Source organism: Eurosta solidaginis, chromosome 1 (assembly GCF_040869045.1).
Source record: "Eurosta solidaginis isolate ZX-2024a chromosome 1, ASM4086904v1, whole genome shotgun sequence".
Lineage (NCBI taxonomy): Eukaryota > Metazoa > Arthropoda > Insecta > Diptera > Tephritidae > Eurosta > Eurosta solidaginis.
This window is the reverse complement of record NC_090319.1, coordinates 107578472-107599836: the sequence shown is the minus strand read 5'-3', so window position 1 is coordinate 107599836 and position 21365 is coordinate 107578472. Positions and strand designations below refer to the sequence as shown.

Genomic DNA, 21365 nt, shown 5'->3' with positions numbered 1-21365 from the left:
GTTAAAAGGACCTGCTGCTGAGATCTTACAGACCATTCCAGAGGGAGAATGGAATAGCTACAAAACATTGATGGGTGCTCTAGAAAGGCGATACGGAAGCGAACACAGGAAGCAGATAAACCAAATAGAATTGCAAAACCGTTACCAAAAAGCTAATGAGACTCTGCAGGAGTTTGCTTCGGATGTTGAAAGGTTGGCTCATTTGGCAAACGCGGACGCACCCGTGGAATACATCGAAAGGGAAATGGGAAATGGAATACGGGATGTTGAAACGAAGCGAGCGACATACTTAAACCCAAAACCTACATTCGCAGAAACGGTATCACATGCATTGATTCAGGAAATAGCATCGCTTCTGTGTAAGTCAGATGTCAAAGCACGCCATATGGAAATAGGAAGGCCAGACTGGGTGGACACAATATTGGAAGCACTGAAAGAATCACAAAAGCGGAGTGACAGAGTAATCAAATGCTCCAAATGCGGGAAGCCAGGTCACATTACACGTCATTGCGGTTTTGATTCTAGTGGTTCCAAAAGCATGGGTGGTCTTCAGTACAAAGCTGGAGCAGATGAGCAAGAGCGAGCTAGATGTAAAGATCGGGAACTTGCTCCAGCTAGTGAATGTCCTGTGATATCTGTATCACGAATTGCAAGAAGATCGAGCAGTCTTATCGTCAGAAGAAATGTGGATCGCAAAGAGCGTGTACTGACTGTAGATACGGACGCATCTCATTCCTTTATCCGATCCGATTTGGTCAACAGGAAAGTAAAGCCATTACATGGAGCAAGATTGCGTACGGTTACTGGTGAGTATAACCAAGTCCAGGGAGAAGTGGTATGTGAAGTCTTAATTGGGAAGGTCATGGTGCTACACAAATTCGTTGTGGCAGAGATCGTTGATGAAGTCATATTGGGAGTGAACTTCTTAGTTGACCATGGCATCAAGATCGACATGCAAAGACGGATTATGCGCTATAAGAACAAGCATGTGCCACTTAACTATAGTTTTGAGAATGGGTTCAGAAGTAAGCGAGGCAGTAAGGACCACAAAAGTCAAATGCAGTAAATGGGTAAAGATTGGTAGAACGAATGGAATAAATCAAATCAAACCCGAGTGTACCTGCGGGAAGAACATGGCATTGAAAACCCCAAATGGACGCACTCAAACGAAAGAAAGAATTTCCCAGAAAGAGTGCAAGGGTGGTTTCAATCCAAGGCGCACTACTGCTGTGAAACGTCAAAACGATACTGATTATGCAAAGCCAATCCGTCAAGATCAAGCCCTACGAGGTAGTTCATTGGCCAAACAACAGAGTGTGAGGGAACGAACCAGGATAATGAGTAGTAAGATGAAACACAGGTACAAGAACAATTCTGAAGGTTTCCTGGAGGGAGATTTGGTAGTGTTATACAACCCTCACCGGCGGAAAGGTATTCATCCAAAATTTCAATGTAGCTGGGAAGGACCGTACAAAGCTGTGAAGCAGATCAGTGATGTCATCTACAGCATACAAACAATTGGGAAACCACGCAATAGAAGGGTGGTTCATTTGGAGAGGCTAGCAGCGGTTGGATCGAGAGATTTGTCTGATCGGGACGAGGTGGATTGCAGTGTGGCGAATATTAGCATCCCTATGCTGTTGGTAAATAATCGCAACAACAAAACACAGCAAGCAGCGACACTTATGTACAAGGCAACGAAGAGATATCTCACACACACACATGTAGTCATCAGCCGAAGTAGTTACTCACATATAAACACGCATATGGCTAGTAGAATAGCATAAACTGCAAATATACATGTATATAGCTGGTAACCAAGCATGAGATACAATTGTTCTCGAACTGTTCGCGAAATGACTACACCTTAGGAGAAATGGGTGAACGAGAAAACCGAGAGTATAAAAGCAGCGCAAGCTGAGGAGTCAGTATTCAGTTTGATTTAAACACGCTTTTGCAAAGTACGTGATATTGAAGTATAATTGTACTACTCACAAAGTAGACTAAATAAAGACCATATTGCAATACTGAATATTGGAGTTATTTATTCCACAGTTTAGCGATACGAACATTAGTAGAAGGTGCAAAAATATCAGAAATTCCCGGAATTCGTTACAATATGAATTTTTTTTTTTAAATTGATAGCGTAATTGTGTTGAAGAAACCATGTTTATTGAAAGTATTAAAAAGACAGCCCTTGTGGCAATACACCCGACATGCAGTCATAAAAATAACACGCTTCTCAAAACAAACTCTTAATTCCAATGTTCTGTCCATACATCTCCTAAGCTTCTGTATGTGTATCGCATATATTTTCCTTCTGGTAAAAAATAAATTGTAATCGCCAACCTATTCCGTTCCTCCATTAGACAAGATATGGACATTGCAACACTCTACCCACTGTCAATTAATACAGAATCTTAGCGATAACGGCAAGAAAACTCTCAAAGTAATAACTGCCGAAACAAAATAAATACGCAGTGGATGATGTTGCAGGTCGGCCGAAAAACTGTAACTGAACTTGTTTAGGTCACTCCATTTAGCAGGACTGCTCCTCACTCTTCTGTTCCGGCAAGCTACATATCTACCTTTTTTTGCGTATTAACGTACATATTAGTTTGTATATATTTTGTCCAATAAAAGTTGTGCTACGGATAGGGGCATCAATCGGTATAAAGCTTACTGTGAAGAAACTTCCCACTAATTATGTTGCTCCGTACTGTTCGCACCGGCCAATGGCACCTTCATCCTCCACAGCTTCTTTACACAGCTACAATATTCGTAAATTTTATCCTTTAAGTTTTTATGCAAATGCAGTTATGCACAAAATTTCCATCCATTTGCACAAAACTCTGACCTTCCTTATTTTTATACCTTTCATGAAAATGAAATGGTATATTAATTTCGTCACGAAACCCAAAATTGTAAGTCCTTAAAGGAAAATAGATAAACCCGCCATTAAGTATACCGAAATAATCAGGATGAAGAGCTGAGTTGATTTAGCCATGACCGTCTGTCCGTCTGTCTGTTTGTATGCAAACTAGTCCCTCAATTTTTGAGATATCTTGATAAAATTTGGTGAACGGGTGTATTTGGGTGTCCGATTAGACATTTGTCGGAACCGGCCGGATCGGACCACTATAGCATATATCCTCCATACAACCGATTTTTCAGAAAAAGAGGATTTTTGTCATATCTTACTCAATTTAACAGATTGAAGCTTCAAACTTCACCATATAATTTCGTATATTGTACATATTGTTGCCTGAAAAAATTGATGAGATCGGTCGTATATATAGTATATATCCCCCACAACCGATTGTTCAGATAAGAAACTTCGTAATTACTGCCTTATTTTAAGAGCTAGAGGCTTCAAATTTCAACGAATGCTTACGCATATAGCATATATTGTTGTCTGTCATCTGTCATCTGAATCATAAATATCGGTGGTATATATAGTATATATATGGTGGTATATATAGTATATATTGTCACGGATATTCGCATCACTAAGCTATACCATCACTAAGGCGATGCTAAGGCCATGCTAAGCTATATTTACGTCAATAATCAAATCATATATACACATATATAAGGCAGCCGAGAGATGTCACACACAGATGCATTTACTTATACTCCTATGTGTGCGCGAGAGACTGTAAACTACAAACATTCACATCAATAATTCAATCATTATGTATCTACATAAACGAATAAATAATTGCGTCTACACATATGTACCATGTACGAATACGAGCAGCGGAGAGTCAATGCACTAACACATGCATATATCTGAGAAGTTTGAGAGCTACTGGACTAGTAGATTCTGGAAGCGCCTAAAAGATGTATAAAATTGTGCAATTTTAGTTATAGCTGAGAAGTTTGACAGCTCATGGACAATGCTAGTAGATTCTAGAAAAATGCGAACGAGGAAACCAAAGAGTATAAAAGGCGACAGATGTAGAGGCGCTGTAATTCAGTTTGAGTTGAGCACTCAGTTATTGATTAAGCACGCGATCTGGCGGCCAATAGTAGAGTTTAATTTGAGTTATCAATCAGTTTGGTTATTAAGCCAGCGAGTATCAAAGTATAAGTGTTATTGTGAAGTACTTTAATAAAGGCCATTTTTTCATTATTCAATATGTGAGTTATTTATTCAACAGTTTAGTGATTCGAACTTAGCAGAGGATTGTAAATAAGAGGATTTGCAGCAAATATGTTACAATTGGTGTCAGAAGAGGAATTGTTGAATAAATTCCGAAGACTTCGAATACAACTTGGACATGGCAAAGTGGAGTGAATTGTAGATCCAGCAGCTGAAGAAGGAGTTGGAGAACTGTGGATTGAATACAAGCGGCATTAAAATCGAACTTCAAGCACTACTACGAGAGGCAATGGAAGCAGAAGGAATTAACGTGGAAGAGTATGTCTTTCCTCTTGATGGCGAGGAGACAACAAAAATTGAAGAGAAAAATGAAACATCGCAGACAGTTACCAGCACAGACTTGAACGTGATATTGGCTGCAATATCTGCACAAACGTCGACAGTAACATCGAAAATTGAAGCACAAGAAACACGTATTTCAGAAATGTCGACACAAATTTCTTCACAACTGGAATCGCAGGAAACCCGTATAACATCACAATTGGAAGAACAGAAGACATATATGGCATCCCAACTGGAATCTCAGGAGACACGCATAACATCAAAGACGGAAGAACAAGAGGAGCGCTTACCATTGCAGGTGGCACAAATGTCTTCACAGTTAGAAGCACAGGAAGCAAGGGTAACATCAAAGCTGGAAGCGCAGGATGCAAAAATCGCCCAATTTCAGGCAGAAGTCGATGATTTGAAGGGTCGTATGGAGCAGTTACAATTAAATCGTCCAGCAGTTTCAGCGAGTAATCCAAAGGTAAAAACACCATCCTTTGACGGTTCTGTTCCTTTCCAGGTCTTTAAGCTACTGTTTGAGAAGACCGCAGCAGTGAACAACTGGAATGTGGAAGATAAAGTTGCCGCACTCTTCGTAGCATTGTAAGGACCAGCTGCCGAAATCTTACAGACTATTCCAGAGTACGAACGGAACAGTTATGACGCATTGATGGCTGCTGTAGAACGGCGATACGGAAGCGAACGCAGGAAACAGATATTTCAAATAGAATTGCAAAACCGCTACCAAAAAGCTAACGAGACTTTGCAGGAGTTTGCTTCGGACATTGAAAGATTGGCTCATCTTGCAAATGCGGATGCACCCGTGGAATACACGGAAATAGTGAAGATTCAGATCTTTATAAATGGCATACGGGACGTCGAAACGAAGCGAGCCACATACGCGAACCCAAAGCAAACATTTTCTGAAACAGTATCCCATGCATTGACTCAGGAAACGGCGTCATTATTGAGTAAACCAGCATACAAAGCTCATCGTGTGGAAGTAGAACGGCCAGAGTGGGTAGATACAATTTTGGAAGCTCTGAAGGGATCACAACAGAAAAATGCCGGAGTTATGAAATGTTTCAAGTGCTGTAACCCAGGTCACATTGCACGTCATTGCAGTAGCAATTCCAATAGTTCCAACAATGTGGGTGACCGTAAACGCAGAGCTGAAGGAGACGAGCAAATCTCCAAATCCACTCAATCGTTAAACTAAAGCGAGTCAGCCGCAAGGGGCGACAGCTGGCTCCCTCATTTGAATGCCCCATAATCTGTATCTCGCAAATTGGAAGAAGGTCAAGCAATCTTACTGTCGGAGGACATGTGGATGGAAAGGAACGTTTACTGACTGTAGATACGGTGCATCCCATTCCATCATTCGATCAGATTTAGTCAACAAGAAGATAAGACCATTGCTTGGAGCAAGATTACGTACAGCTACGGGAGAGCACACCCAGGTAATTGGAGAAGTAGAATGTGAAGTAGCAATTGGGAACGTCACGGTATTTCACAATTTTATAGTAGCAGGTATTGTTGATGACATCATAATTGGAGTGGACTTCTTAATCAACCAAGGCATCAAGATCGATATGCAAAGCAAGACGATGCGATATAAGAACATGGATGTGCCACTTAATTTCGGCTACGAGAGAGGCTACAGCAGTAAACGAGTGCTGGTGGAAGAGATTCAGCAAATACCACCAAAATCAGAAGCAGTCATCTGGGCAAAGGTTGATGGAGATTGTGGGACAAACAAATTGTGGGTTGTCGAAGCAGCAAATAAATCAGCACTGAACATACTTGTAGGAAAAACCCTGGCTATAACAAAACAAGATGGACGTATTCCGGTAAGAGTATTCAATGAGTTCAAGTCACCATTCAATTTGACAAAGGAGCTATTTTGGCAAGATGCCAAGAGGCCGAAGTAGTTATTAACTGTGAACAGCTCCAGGAACACGTTTCATCTAGTAATACTGATCTTTCAAATGATATCACGGCATGGACACATGGGCTAGAGGAGTAAGGCAAAACAACTGCTCATAAAATACGCGAACGTATTTGACCAGGATGGTTCCAAACCAGGCGAGGCCGATCCGTCAAGCTCCTCGTAGTGTTCCACTGGCGAAGCGGGAAGTTGTGAGTCAAATCATACAAGAAATGAGTGACAGCGGCGTCATCGAACCATCAGCTAGTCCATGGAGCTCACCGGTAGTACTTGTAAAGAAGAAGGATGGAAAAATGAGGTTATGCGTGGACTACCGAAAGTTGAATGACGTTACGAAAAAGGATAGCTACCCGTTTCCAAGAATTGACGACACTCTGGACTCGCTATCTGGTACGAAATGGTTTTCCACACTGGACTTGAAAAGCGGCTACTGGCAAGTTGAGGTGAAGGAGGAAGATAAAGAGAAAACAGCCTTCAGTGTCGGTGATGGTCTTTGGCAATTTACAGTGACCTTTTGGACTTTGTAATGCACCAGCTACTTTTGACAGACTCATGGACAAGGTACTGAAAGGACTACATTGGAAAACATGCTTGGTGTACCTGGACGACATCATCGTATTGGGCAAAAGTTTTGATGAACATCTTAAAAACTTGGAGGAAGTTTTCCAGAGAAGAGCTGGCGCTGGTCTGAAGTTAAGTCCCAAAAAGTGTACGCTGTTTAAAAAGGAAGTAAATTATTTGGGCCACATGGCAACGACCGAAGGTGCCTGTACAGCGAATGAAAAGATAGAGGCAGTAAAGGATTGGCCAAGACCACATAATCTGCATGAATTGAGAAGTTTCCTTGGGCTGTGCACATATTACCGCCGATTTGTACCAAATTTTGCCAGCGTAGCCCATAGTCTCCACGAGCTAACAAGGAAAAATAAAGCTTTTGAATGGAAGAAGGAGCAAGAAGTAGCTTTCCAAACATTGAAAGAGCGGTTGTGCACTGCCCCAATGTTGGCATACCCGATTCCAGGAGCAACGTTTATTCTAGATACAGATGCGAGCGGATATGCTATAGGAGGCGTTTTATCACAACTGGTCGATGGACAAGAGAAAGTAGTTGCATATTACAGCCGTTCAATTGGAAAACCAGAGAGGAACTATTGCGTTACACGGAGAGAGCTGTTGGCATTGGTAGAGTGCATTAAACATTTTCACAAATACCTCTACGGCCAGCGATTCCGTGCGGGGACAGATCACGCAGCGTTGAAATGGCTTCTGCAGTTCCGTAATCCGGAAGGACAATTGGCACGGTGGATCGAGCGACTACAAAGCTATGACTTTTCCATTGAGCATCGAAAAGGTAGTACCCATGGAAATGCTGATGCAATGTCACGAAGACCATGTAGTCTGGAATGCAAGCACTGCTCAAAGGCCGAGGCTAAAGAAGACATTTTAGATGTCCGGTTAATGACTATAACGTGTACGGATGAATGGGACAAGGAACAACTAAGAAAGTGTCAGCTAGAATATACAGATCTGTCACATGTTATGCAAGGGCTCGAACGAAACGAAAGACCAAGCAGAGAGGAGATGTCAGCAGAGAGTCCCATTGCGAAGTCATATTGGGCACAATGGAACAGTTTAGAATTGATATCCGGTTGCTTGCATCGAGTATAGGAGAGTGAGGATGGTCAATGCAAGAAGAAACTGATAGTTGTTCCCAGGAAGAGGATTCCTGACGTGCTCAGCGAGCTGCACAATGGTCCAAGTGGAGGTCATCTTGGAATCACGAAGACACTCGAGAAAATTAAGCAGAGATTCTATTGGGTTGGTTGCCGCCAGTCGGTCACCGAGTGGATTGCCAACTGCGAGGTATGCAACAGAGCGAAAGGGCCCAAAACCCGAAGTCATGGCCAGATGAAGCAATATATTTCAGGTGCACCATTTGAAAGGATCGCCATGGATGTCGCAGGTCCATTTCCTACTAGCAACCGCGGAAACAAATACGTACTGGTGGTTATGGATTATTTCAGTAAATGGCCAGAGGTACACCCAATCCCAAACCAAGAAGAAGAAACAGTAGCAGAAGTGGTTAAAAACGAATGGGTTGCAAGGTATGGTGTACCAATGGAGTTACATTCTGACCAAGGCAGGAATTTTGAATCAGCTGTGTTCCAAGAAATGTGCAAGAAGTTGGGCATTCGAAAAACACGGACAACTGCATTGCATCCTCAGTCCGATGGTATGGTGGAACGCTTCAATAGAACATTGGAGGAGCATTTAAGGAAAGTAGTAGACAAGTACCATAAGGACTGGGATACACACATATCATTATTCTTGATGGCCTACCGATCGGCAGTACATGACACAACGGGCCAAACTCCCGCAAAGGTAATTTTTGGCAATGACCTTCGACTGCCAGCTGATTTGAAGTATGGGATAGATGCCGATGCGGAGAGGAATGTCAAGAAATCCACTGGTGTCTTGGAAGAAGAGCTGAGAGAGATACACGATCTGGTAAGGCAACGAGCAAAGATTATGAGTGACAAGATGGAAGCGAGGTACGATAAAGCAATTAATTCGGAAGGGTTTCAGGAAGGAGATTTGGTGCTGCTATACAACCCACAACGAAAAAAAGGTTTGTCCCCGAAATTGCAGTGTAACTGGGAAGGCCCATACAGAGTTGTAAAGCGGATCAACGATGTAGTGTACCGCATACAAACCATTGGCAAACCACGAACCAAAATGAAAGTGGTTCATTTAGAGAGATTAGCTGCGTTTAGATCGAGAGATTTGTCTGATCGGGACGATCAGACTTAGGTGGAGGGCAGTGTCACGGATATTAGCATCACTAAGCTATACCATCACTAAGGCGATGCTAAGGCCATGCTAAGCGATATTTACGTCAATAATCAAATCATGTATACACATATATAAGGTAGCCGAGAGATGTCACACACAGATGCATTTACTTATACGCCTATATGTGCGCGAGAGACTGTAAACTACATACATTCACATCAATAATTCAATCATTATGTATCTACATAAACGAATAAATAATAGCGTCTACACATATGTACCATGTACGAATACGAGCAGCGGAGAGTCAATGCACTAACACATGCATATATCTGAGAAGTTTGAAAGCTACTGGACTAGTAGATTCTGGAAGAACCTAAAAGATGTATAAAATTGTGCAATTTTAGTTATAGCTGAGAAGTTTGAGAGCTCATGGACAATGCTAGTAGATCCTAGAAAAATGCGAACGAGGAAACCAAAGAGTATAAAAGGCGACAGATGTAGAGGCGCTGTAATTCAGTTTGAGTTGAGCACTCAGTTATTGATTAAGCACGCGATCTGGCGGCCAATAGTAGAGTTTAATTTGAGTTATCAATCAGTTTGGTTATTAAGCCAGCGAGTAGCAAAGTATAAGTGTTATTGTGAAGTACTTTAATAAAGGCCATTTTTCCATTATTCAATATTGGAGTTATTTATTCAACAGTTTAGTGATTCGAACTTAGCAGAGGATTGCAAATAAGAGGATTTGCAGCAAATACGTTACAATATAAACTGTCATTTTCGCTCCTTTTTTACGGCTAGAAGCTTCAAAATTCATCAAATTTCATCAAATAGTTACGTTTACGTCATATATTTTTGAAATACGTGATTCGTAGTCATAGTTTTTACATGCAGACCACAAAAAACGTGAAGCTTTGCATCCTCACACAAAGTACTTACCTATTTTTTATTTTATATTTATCTTAAAAATCGTTTAGATATGTTCAAATTTCACCAAATGCTTACGTGTATAGCATATATTGTTGTCTGAAAAAATCATTGAGATCGGTGATATATATAATATATACATATATGATGGTACATATAGTATATATATTTTTTTTTGCTGTTTCGGCCCCATTTTAACAGCTAAAAGCTTCAAATTTCACCAAATGATTACGTGTATAGCAAATATTGATGTCTGAAAAAATCATTGAGATCGGTGGTATACATAGTATATATCTCATACAACCGATTGTTCAGATAAGAAACTTTGCGCGATTTCTGCCCGTTTTAAAGCTAGAAGTTTCAAATTTCACCAAATGCTTACGTGTATAGCATATATTGCCGTCTGAAAAAATCATTGAGATCGGTGGTATATATCTCATACAACCGATTGTTCAGATAAGAAACTTTGCGCAATTTCTGCCCCATTTTAACAGCTAGAAGCTTCAAATTTCACTAAATGCTTACGTATATAGTATATATTGTTGTGTCAAAAAATCATAGAGATCGGTGATATATATAATATATATATGATGGTACATATAGTATATATATATTTTTTTTTTGCGATTTCGGCCCCATTTTAACAGGTAGAAGCTTCAAATTTCACCAAATGCTTACGTGTATAGCATATATTGTTGTCTGAAAAAATCATAGAGATCGGTGGTATATATATCATATACTTCATATAAACTGTAATTTTTGCCCCTTTTTTACGGCTAGAGGCTTCAAAATTCATCAAATTTAATCAAATAGTTACGTTTACGTCATATATTGTTGAAATACGTGATTCGTAGTCAAAAGCTAAGACCACAAAAAACCTGAAACTTTGCATCCTCACACAAAGTACCTACCTGTTTTTTATTTTATATTTATCTTAAAAATCGTTTAGGTGTGTAGTAAATCTGTTCACTATATATTTCTTATCTTATACATCCGATTATTCGGAGATTACGAACGGGATAAGGTTATTGTTCAGCCCCATTCATGAAAGGTATGAAGTCTTCGGCACAGCCGAAGACAGTCCCGTTCTTACTTGTTTCTTTTTTAAATAAAGCTTTTGAAATTTAAAAAAGTTCAAATAAATTTCTGAATATTTATATATGAGGAGCTCCAAACCAAAGCGCAATAAGTGACTCATAACAAGTTCCTAGATAAATAAGTAAAAGTTCCCAGTCTTAAAAGCCAAATTAAACTTCCTTAACCCTAACGCCATAGTCGTAACCATACCCATATCCATAACCATCTCAATGTGATCGATTAATGGTGCCTTAACCTAAAAATCGTGAAAATTTCATAAAAATGATGAAAACGCAAAAAATTACAAACATATTCCACAAAAAATAAGTATCTTAGTCATAACGTATCCAAAACAATGAAGAAAATCTAAAAAAAGTTATTAAATTCACCAACTCAAATATTTTTAGGTTATGGATATGGCGAGAAACCAAAAACCAATTGATTGGCTATGGCGTTAGCGTTATGGTATGGCACCATTAATCGATTACATTCCTTTTCATAAGGTAGGTTCGATCAGCTGATTTATCTGGTTATGGCTTTATGGTTATAAGTCACCATTAATTCGCCCTTAAATGGGGGCATATTTTCAAACGATACTTTCGATAATACAGCAGTTACGAAAGAACACACATGCAGCCAATAAATCACATTAATCGAACAAACTAGATTTGAAGTTAAGACCGATATTTGTTTGTAATTTTTGCGTTTTGGTCTGAAAATTATATTTATTGCGTATTGGCTTGGAATTTATTGGATCTTGAGCACTTTGATGGGAATAGTATTTAGCATTTATAGAATAGAGGGTTTGGTACCATTAGCTACCCTGGAAAAAATGATTGGACCATGTGTACCATTTCTCCCATATTAGTACTCCAACAACAAGTTCATGGTATAGCTCTCGCGTTGCTTGTGAGTAGTTCATTAACCCTCTATAACTCATCACCTCGAAATAATTTTATTTCAATTAAATCGGATAGATTCGTGAATAAAAAGTCGGTTTTTATTTTTTTATTTCTAATTTTTTATTTTGTATGGATACTATTATAAAAAGGGGAGTGTAGCCGACAGGCAACAATGAGAAACAGGGGAAAGAAAATTATCAGAAAAGGTATTAGCGATTAGGAAAAGTGGAAATTTCTTTCTATTGGAACTTTTGCATATGCTTCGTTCAAGGAGTCCGCAACGGGATATATTTTAAAGATTCTGCCAACGTCAGGGTGGTCCTTGGAAGACATTTGCTAGTGTCATTGAAATGAAGATTTTGTCGTATCTTTTCAAATTTGTTACAAGACATAACCTGTGGAATTAGAGTTGTGCCTAGGATGGAACTCCAATGGTTGGGTACCCCGGGTAGCTGGACAAGTGACATACGATATACGACACCAATAAACTGTCGGATTTCTATCTCAGATACTCTAAAATTATTGTTTACATCTTTCTGTGCCAAATAGGGGGTTGTCTCATCCAAAATTTATTTATAAGTTCTGGTCGAAATAAGTAAAGAAAGAACTGAATGGGAGTCTCAAGCTCCAAGATATCAGATGTCAATGAATCGTTTCCAGTAAACGACAGCTGCTCTGAGCTCAGCTCTAATTTCATTTTCTTCCAAAGTAACGGTAGCTTTTCAGTTTTTTGTCGATTTTATGGAGGAGCTGAAGTACTTGGATCTCTGACCGAAATGGGGCGACCTCTACCGCTTCTTCATGAATGAAGTTACGGTCGTCATCTTTCACGTACTCTGCTAATTCATCCACATCAAATTCGCCTTCAAAAGAGTCTTCATTCAGCTCTCCGAAATCCGAGATCAAATCTGGGTCGAAATCAGGGTCAGCCAAACTATCATCATCAAAGTCGAGACCATTTTCACTTGCGTAATTATCATGGATGGCGGCAGGCGATCTCGCTGTCAATGAGAGATCGTAGTCGACGAGACATCCTAAAAAAATAATATGTAACGCAGTCACGACTTTCATGCAAGATATTTCTTCTTTTTACATAATGTAGCCTACAAGACACAAACACTAAACACCACCCACTGACAAAATAATGAGGATATATCTAAAACAAATAGTGTCACAATAAACTCTGAACTCTTACCTTATATTTTTTACAAAAAATATCCACAATATCCACAAAAACAATTTTTTTTTGATATTATTTATATTTAGCACTTGCACAATTTTCCACTTCACTGACAATATCACTTACGTTGAAAAGGCTAAGGGTACTTTATGAGCAAACACATGTTTCGTAGACTACAGTATACAATGCTTGACAAAACGAAAAAATAATTTCTGCGTGAATTTACGAAGGTTAAATGGTATGTTGCATGTGGTCTACAGTATGTTACAGAGGGTTAAGTAATTTTTTAGGATTCCTGGGAAAGTTCTTGCCCATAAGTGTTTTTGTACGTATGAGGATCAGTTATAGGGTACTCGTATACCCCTTAAATACTCTTAAATTAAATGGGGTACAGAAGTCTTTCTGCATAAAGTGAAATTTCTCACGATAAGGCCCGGTTTTGCAGTGCTAGTTTGAGCAGTTAAAGTTGACTACACAGTTTCAAGTTGCATTTTAAAAAGTGTGAACTGTAGTTTAGAAAGAGTTACTTGGATTTTAGAATAGTCAGTTGAATTTTCGAAAGCGTCGGCTGGAATTTAGAATTGTCAATTGAAATTTTGAAAGCGTCATTTGGGAAGTGTTTGCTAAATACAGAGCTGTTCAACCCCAATACACTTAAGTGTACAGACAATTTTTTTAAAGCGCTTCCATATGAAGCTCACGCACTTGGGTATGAAAAACAAATTGACAACTAAATATTATGGCACTGAAAAAAAAAATTGATTCATAAATCACGGAACCGAAATGTTTTAAATGTTTTAAATATTTAAAACTTTACTTTGTATTTTTTCAAACACAAAAAAAAATTGGCGGCCGCCGTGGTGTGATGGTAGCGTGCTCCGCCTACCACACCGAAGATTCAGGGTTCACGCCCCGGGAAAAGCAACATCAAACATTTTAGAAACAAGTTTTTCAATTAGAAGAAAATTTTTTTAAGTGGGGTCACCCCTCAGCAGTGTTTGGCAAGCATTCCGAGTGTATTTCTGCCATGAAAAGCTCTCAGTGCCTGCACGGTTACACTGACTGAACTGATAAAGCTTTTCGGTTACATAATACTCCGCTAACAAATTTATCGGTAACTTCGGGATGAGGGCATAAAAGATGACTGTCAGTACCATTATAATAAGCCGTTTTTATTAACGTATTATAATCGTTTGCCTTAACCTGCAATTTCTTTTTGTCCCAACCATGTTAAAACTGCTACTTCCTCAGGACTACCGCTGGAAGATTTGGATAACTTTTTCTTGGGTGGTCGTGCTGTTTGAATGGGAAAAAGTACTGTTACAATAACAAAACGAATAACTAAAATTTTAAAAATCCCATTCGAGTTGCCAACAAAATTTGGTCCATGCCCGGTCATCCAAACATCCCACAGTCAGTATGCCAGTCCGACCTAAGATTGATTTGAGGTTGTATTTAAGCAATAGCTTCTGCTGCAATAAATATATTGGTGTAAATTCCGGTATACTTCTTTTCGTTATATCAAAAAAGAATTATACTTGAAATGGACAAAATCGGTGAGTAAATACGCCTACTTTTTATTTGTAAGTTCTTAAAAAAAATGCCGTAAAATTCAGAATCAACAATATTTAGTATCTAAAAGTGTAACAGCGTTTTAATAAAGCACGTGTGATGCAGACGGAGCTTTTACCGAAGGTGTCTTTATAAGCTTCCGATGACAATTTTGGAATCTGTTATTAACTTAACAATTAACATACATGCAAATATACCGGCCTGAACATTATGAAAAAACTATATTCGTATTTTTATTCTCTCCTTTAATGCGCATTTTTCCTTTTTGACAATTTTATTGTGTTGGCGATAGTTGCAGTTTTAATAATCCTATTGACATAAAGTCAGTGCAAAACGCAGAGATATAGAATATTAAACACTTACATAATTATATCGCATACAATTAAAAATCAAACTTACATGCTGAACGAGTCTAGGAGCTCGTTATATTTTGTGGAGTCTTCTTCCATTTCGATGCCCATCGTATTTTCTAAATAGGAGTGAAAAGAGATATAAATATAATATGTATCAAACTAACAGGCAAATTTTGGCTAAGACCGTTTTCAGTCGTTCGAAAGATGAATTTGAACGGCATTGGTTAGTCAGGCGCAGTGGTCTTAAAAATAAAAATACATCACATGGTCAAAAACTTATGGGATTTACATCTCATATGCCAGCGCAGGTTAAAGGCCTTTCCTCACACAACGGCGGCGAAGATTCAAATCTGGCCACAACCCAATCCATTTTTCATTTACGCGCGTGAGAAGTTGTATTCCTTTGGCATTATAAAAAAATTTTAATAATAAATTAGGTAATTGATTTTAAATGTATTCATGTTTTAAAATATTTATTTTTTCTCATTTTAATATGTATGTATTCACTCTTTATTGTAGTCAAAGAATTTTCATTAAATTTGTCTATTTATCATAGAAATGTTTGTAATTTTTATTAATTTAATATTTGATAATTCATATTCATAATTCATAAATTTACAAATTGTAAATTAATAATTAATATATGCATTATATAATTACTAAAAATAAAATTTGGAGAATAACATATGTATATATGTATGTATATGAAATAGTAGATGTGCTTTTTTTACATCTATGTATATACATATACGCTTAAACTTTATATGGACTGCTATGGTTTAAACTTTATCTACACTTCTGAAATTGCTGCGTAGAAAATTAGTACTCCTACATTTCAATACGCACTATACTCAGATGCAACTGAAATATGTGTCTATGTTTCACCTCTACACTACCTCTATGTATTACCTCTACAAATGGTGTGTGCCCAATATTCACCGCCACTGATTCAGCTATAGGTTATACACTATGGCCAACAGAGGTTCGTGTCTCCGCTTTTCGGTACAACATGTTCTGTAGCTAGTTATTTAACCACTGCCGCTAGATGGGTCTCCTAAACATTACCCAAGTGAGGATAAGCGTTTCTTTACCCGCAAACGTAGACGTATTACGTGTACAAAAACACGGCTAGTTTGTACTAAATATTATAAGATTCTTAATTTTAATTTAATATTTTTATTAATAACTTCATATTTTAAATTTAATTAAATAATATTTAATAATAAAGTAAAATTTTTTAAATTTTCAACATTTTCTTTATTAAATATTAACTATTAATTTTTATCCAAAATATTTCATTAACTTTTTATACTCAGCATGCTTTGCACACAGAGTATATTAACATTGATTGGATAACGGTTGGTTGTACAGGTATAAAGGAATCGAGATAGATATAGACGTCCATATATCAAAATCATCAATATCGAAAAAAAATTTGATTGAGCCATGTCCGTCCGTCCGTCTGTCTGTCCGTTAAAACGATAACTTGAGTAAATTTTGAGGTAAATTGAATATCTTTACAGCATATAAGTAAATTATGTCAACATTCAACTCCAGTAATGATATGGTGCAACAAAAAACAAAAATAAAAGAAAATTTCAAAATGGCGTGGCTCCGCCCTTTTTCATTTAATTTGTCTAGAATACTTTTAATGCCATAAGATGAACAAAAATTTATCTATCCTTGTGAAATTTGGTAGGGGCATAGATTCTATGACGATAACTGTTTTCTGTGAAAATTGGCGAAATCGGTTGAAGCTGCGTCCAGTTTTTATACACAGTCCTTCCGCTCGGCTGTTAACACGATAACTTGAACAAACATCGATATATCTTTACTAAACTTAGTTCACGTACTTATCTGAACTCACTTTATCTTTGTATAAAAAATGGCCGAAATCCGACTATGACCACGCCCACTTTTTTGACATCGAAAATTACGAAAAATAAAAAAAATGCCATAATTCTATACAAAATATGAAAAAAGGGATGAAACATGGTAATTGGATTGGTATATAACTTTAGAAAAAACTTTGTAAAATAGGTGTGACAGCTACCATATTAAGTAGAAGAAAATGAAAAAGTTTTGCAGGGCGAAATCAAAAGCCCTTGGAATCTTGGCAGGAATACTGTTTGTGGTATTACATATATAAATAAATTAGCGGTACCCGACAGATGATGTTCTGGGTCACCCTGGTCCACATTTTGGTGGATATCTCGAAAACGCCTTCACATATACAACTACAACACACCCTTTTAAAACCCTCATTAATACCTTTAGTTTGATACCCACATCGTACAAACACATTATAGAGTCACCCCTGGTCCACCTTTATGGCGATATCTCGAAAACGCGTCCACCTACAGAACTAAAGCCCACTCCCCTTTTAAATACTCATTAACACCTTTCATTTGATACCCATATCGTACAAACACATTATAGAGTCACCCCTGGTCCACCTTTATGGCGATATCTTGAAAAGGCGTCCACCTATAGAACTAAGGCCCACTCCCTTTTAAATAATCATTAACACCTTTCATTTGATACCCATGCCGTACAAACGCATTCTAGAGTCACCCCTGGTCCACTTTTATGGCGATATCCCGAAATGGCGGTCCACCTATAGAACTACGGCCCACTCCCCCTACAACACCCCCTTTTAAAACCCTCATTAATACCTTTAATTTGATACCGACATCGTAAAAACACATTATAGAGTCACCCCTGGTCCACCTTTATGGCGATATCTCGAAAGCGCATCCACCTATAGAACTAAGGTCCACTTCCTTTTAAATAATCATTAACACCTTTCATTTGATACCCATATCGTACAAACACATTCTAGAGTCACCCCTGGTCCAGCTTTATGGCGATATCTTGAAAAGGCGTCCACCTATAGAACTAAGGCCCACTCCCTTTTAAATAATCATTAACACCTTTCATTTGATACCCATATCGTACAAACACATTCTAGAGTCACCCCTGGTCAACCTTTATGGCGATATCTCGAAAAGGCGTCCACCTATAGAACTAAGGTCCACTTCCTTTTAAATAATCATTAACACCTTTCATTTGCTACCCAAGTCGTACAAACGCATTCTAGAGTCACCGCTGGTCCACGTTTATGGCGATATCCCGAAATGGCGTCCAACTATAGAGCTACGGCCCACTCCCTTTTAAAATACTCTTTAATACCTTCCATTTGATACTCATGTCATACAAGCACATTCCAGGTTTACCCTAGGTTCATTTTTCTACATGGTAATTTTCCCTTATTTTGTCTCCAAAGCTCTCAGCTAAGTATGTAATATTCGGTTACACCCGAACTTAGCCTTCCTTGCTTGTTTCATTTATTTTTAAAGTATTTATTATTCATTTAATTAAATATCAAATAATAATAATTATTATTTTAATTTGATATTAGATTATAAATTTTATCACAAATTTTTTATTAAATGTTTTATTAAATTTATTTCTTTATTTTGTAATTATTAAATAACTAATAATAAACGTTTCATTATATTAAATAACTATCAGACCCGGCAGACGTTGTTCTGCCATAACTTTGGTCTATCTGCACAACTTTTAAGAAATTTTTCCTCTTAATCTTCATTTTCCTCTTTTCCCCTTTACCTTATCGTCCCTCAGCCTTTCTCTTTCTTTGTTTCCCTCATTTTTTTTTGTTCCATCTATCCCTATCTCTCTATCTTCGTCTAACTCTATCTCTTCCCGAGTTTCTTTCTCCTTCCCTCTTTTCTCTTTAGTTCTTATTTTCCTCATTCCTTTATTCTCAGTTCCAGTTACAGTCACAGCTCAAGTCCCAGTCGCAGTCGGTACGAGCTTCATTTACAGGAAAAAAGTGTCGTAAATACCAATCTAGCGAAGGTCTACCTATATACCAAATTTCAGGCAAATCGAACCACTCCGCCGATTTTATTCAAATTTGCAGGATAGCTTCACAGCGACCCGGAGTGTTTCTGTGAAGTTTCTTTCCGGGAAGTGTACTAGGGACCGATCTATTCGAACAAATTCTGAAATTTAGTTTAAGGTAGCCCTTTTCCTAGAAAAGTATTTACGATATTTTTTTCCGGAAAGTGGATCAGGGACCGATATTTTCGAACATTCCACTCGTAGACCTGGTAGCGAAGAACATAGCGTTAACAACTGTAACGAGACTCAATGCCGCAGATTATAAGGCCATAGTAGTACAGCGGTTTCAAATATTGTTATAGTTGCCAACCTGAGCTTTGATGGGTCTTTTCGAGGCACATAAAAGGTGAAAGGTTGGAGCAAGGGCGCTGAAATAGCAGACGAGGCGACAAACGTGTACAACAATTATTCCAAATTAATGGAAGAAGTAGGATCTGCTGCTCCGGAAATAAGCAAACCCTAAAAGCTGCCAGAGCACTGTAGTGTTTTTAGGCGGAAGTAGATACCGTAACTAAAGCATTAGAAACACTATAGCCGTTGTCATTTTTTACATTGACAGCCAAGCATGAATTTAGGCAATAATCTCTCATAGCACAACGTCTAAAAGTCTGTAAGAGTGTAAGCAATCCTTGGATGGAATCGGTATAGGAAAAAATATACATTTATATTGATTCCCTGGGCATATGGGAAAAGATAGAAATAAAAAAGCGGAAGAGCAAGCTAATCGGGGGGCATCTCTCGATGCTTGTACCGTAAACATCCCAATCAGATTGGCAGAGATTAAAAGAAGGCGAAAGCTGCACTTTATCGACCAAGCACGAAAGGCGTAGAAAAGGGTGCGGTGCTGCAAAGTGTCGAAGATCATGTGATGGTCTTACAAACTTAGGCTAAAAAAGTTACTCTTATCAGTGAAAAGAGTATACTATAGGCTCATGATGGGTATTCTGCATTGTGCACCATACTAGGTGTGCCAGCTAAGCGATAAACGTCAAAATTACAAACAGCCTCGTTCACCTGATGCAAATCTCAGCTTCAGAGTTGCATTTTCGGTACGTAAGACTACTTTTATCTGAGTTGCATTTGATAGTTTAATAAAACTTAATAGTATTTACAAAAGAAATAGTTGAATATATTTCCACGGAAGTATAAATTATAGAAGATTTGTAGCCTCAAACAATACGGATTTAAACTAAAGTCAAATAAGTCAGGAGAAGCTCTACAAAATTAAGAGCCGCCGCACGTATGATATGTTTTCCGTATAAAAATTTCACTTATAGGGCTGTTCACACAAGTCGATTTTCGGAACGACTTTTCTAATACGTTCAATCAAATGCATAAGGGCGAAGTTACATAAAAGGCTTAGTCGCTTCAAAGCGAAGATAACGGCAAGGCCTTTCATTCTGATTTTGAATCACTTGTTAACCGTTTAAGGCCGATTTGAAGAACGGTAAGTTAACTTCTTAGCTGAAGAGTTAACCTGATCTGAGGGGTTAAACTCATGTGTACATGTTTGAGAAGTTTTTGAAATTAACTCTGAGCTAAAACAATAACTTGCCGTTCTGCAAGGTGCCTAAGGCGACAAGATTTAATTTTTTACATATCGTCGCTGCGCCAACGAAAACAGTTATGTGTTTATTTTTTAAATTTTTTTATTGATTATTTTATTATCACTATATAGAACCCACCTTTCTACATATGCCGTTTTTTTATATCTCCTTTGGTTTAGAAGTGATCGAAAACAGCTATGAGCTCGCAGTACCAGAAGTACTCTGAAAAACGGGTGTGTACTTACTTGCTTATAACATTTTTTAATCGCTGGCAAAAGTGCTTTGATTTCAATGTAAAAAATAATTACAAACCACTATAAACATACACCAATAACTGCATACTGTATATGCTACATATGTATGTAGGTTCTAAAATTTTATTTTTCGGATGCAATTGGAAATCGACTATTGCGAAGATAAATATTGATTAGCTATCTCCAAGAGATATTACTGTTTCTAATCTAAATATGGAATAATATGGCATATGGCATTCTTAATGATGAAACTGGCTCGTTTAAAAAAATATAGGACGCGGAAGAATATGAAGAAATTGACGCGTCCCTAGGCAGCCGATTCTATGTACCGGAGCGACTCGGGATTTTTCCCGACCAAGGGCTGTCATTTCAATGTAACACAATTTAATTCGTTGCGTCCCTCCCACAAATTGTTATCCTCCCAACAGATCCTTGCAGCGGGACTGCACCATA

General features: G+C 38.1%; 1 protein-coding gene across 2 annotated transcripts in view; it reads right to left on the bottom strand.

The window, feature by feature from the left end:
* LOC137236678 (probable cytochrome P450 313a4) overlaps positions 1-21365 on the bottom strand; it is a 202487-nt gene that overhangs the window by 105251 nt on the left and 75871 nt on the right. For both annotated transcript variants that reach the window (XM_067759573.1, XM_067759574.1), the window contains exon 5: positions 15231-15300. In XM_067759573.1, the coding sequence (XP_067615674.1) occupies positions 15231-15300 (70 nt within the window). The remainder of the gene's footprint in view (positions 1-15230; positions 15301-21365) is intronic.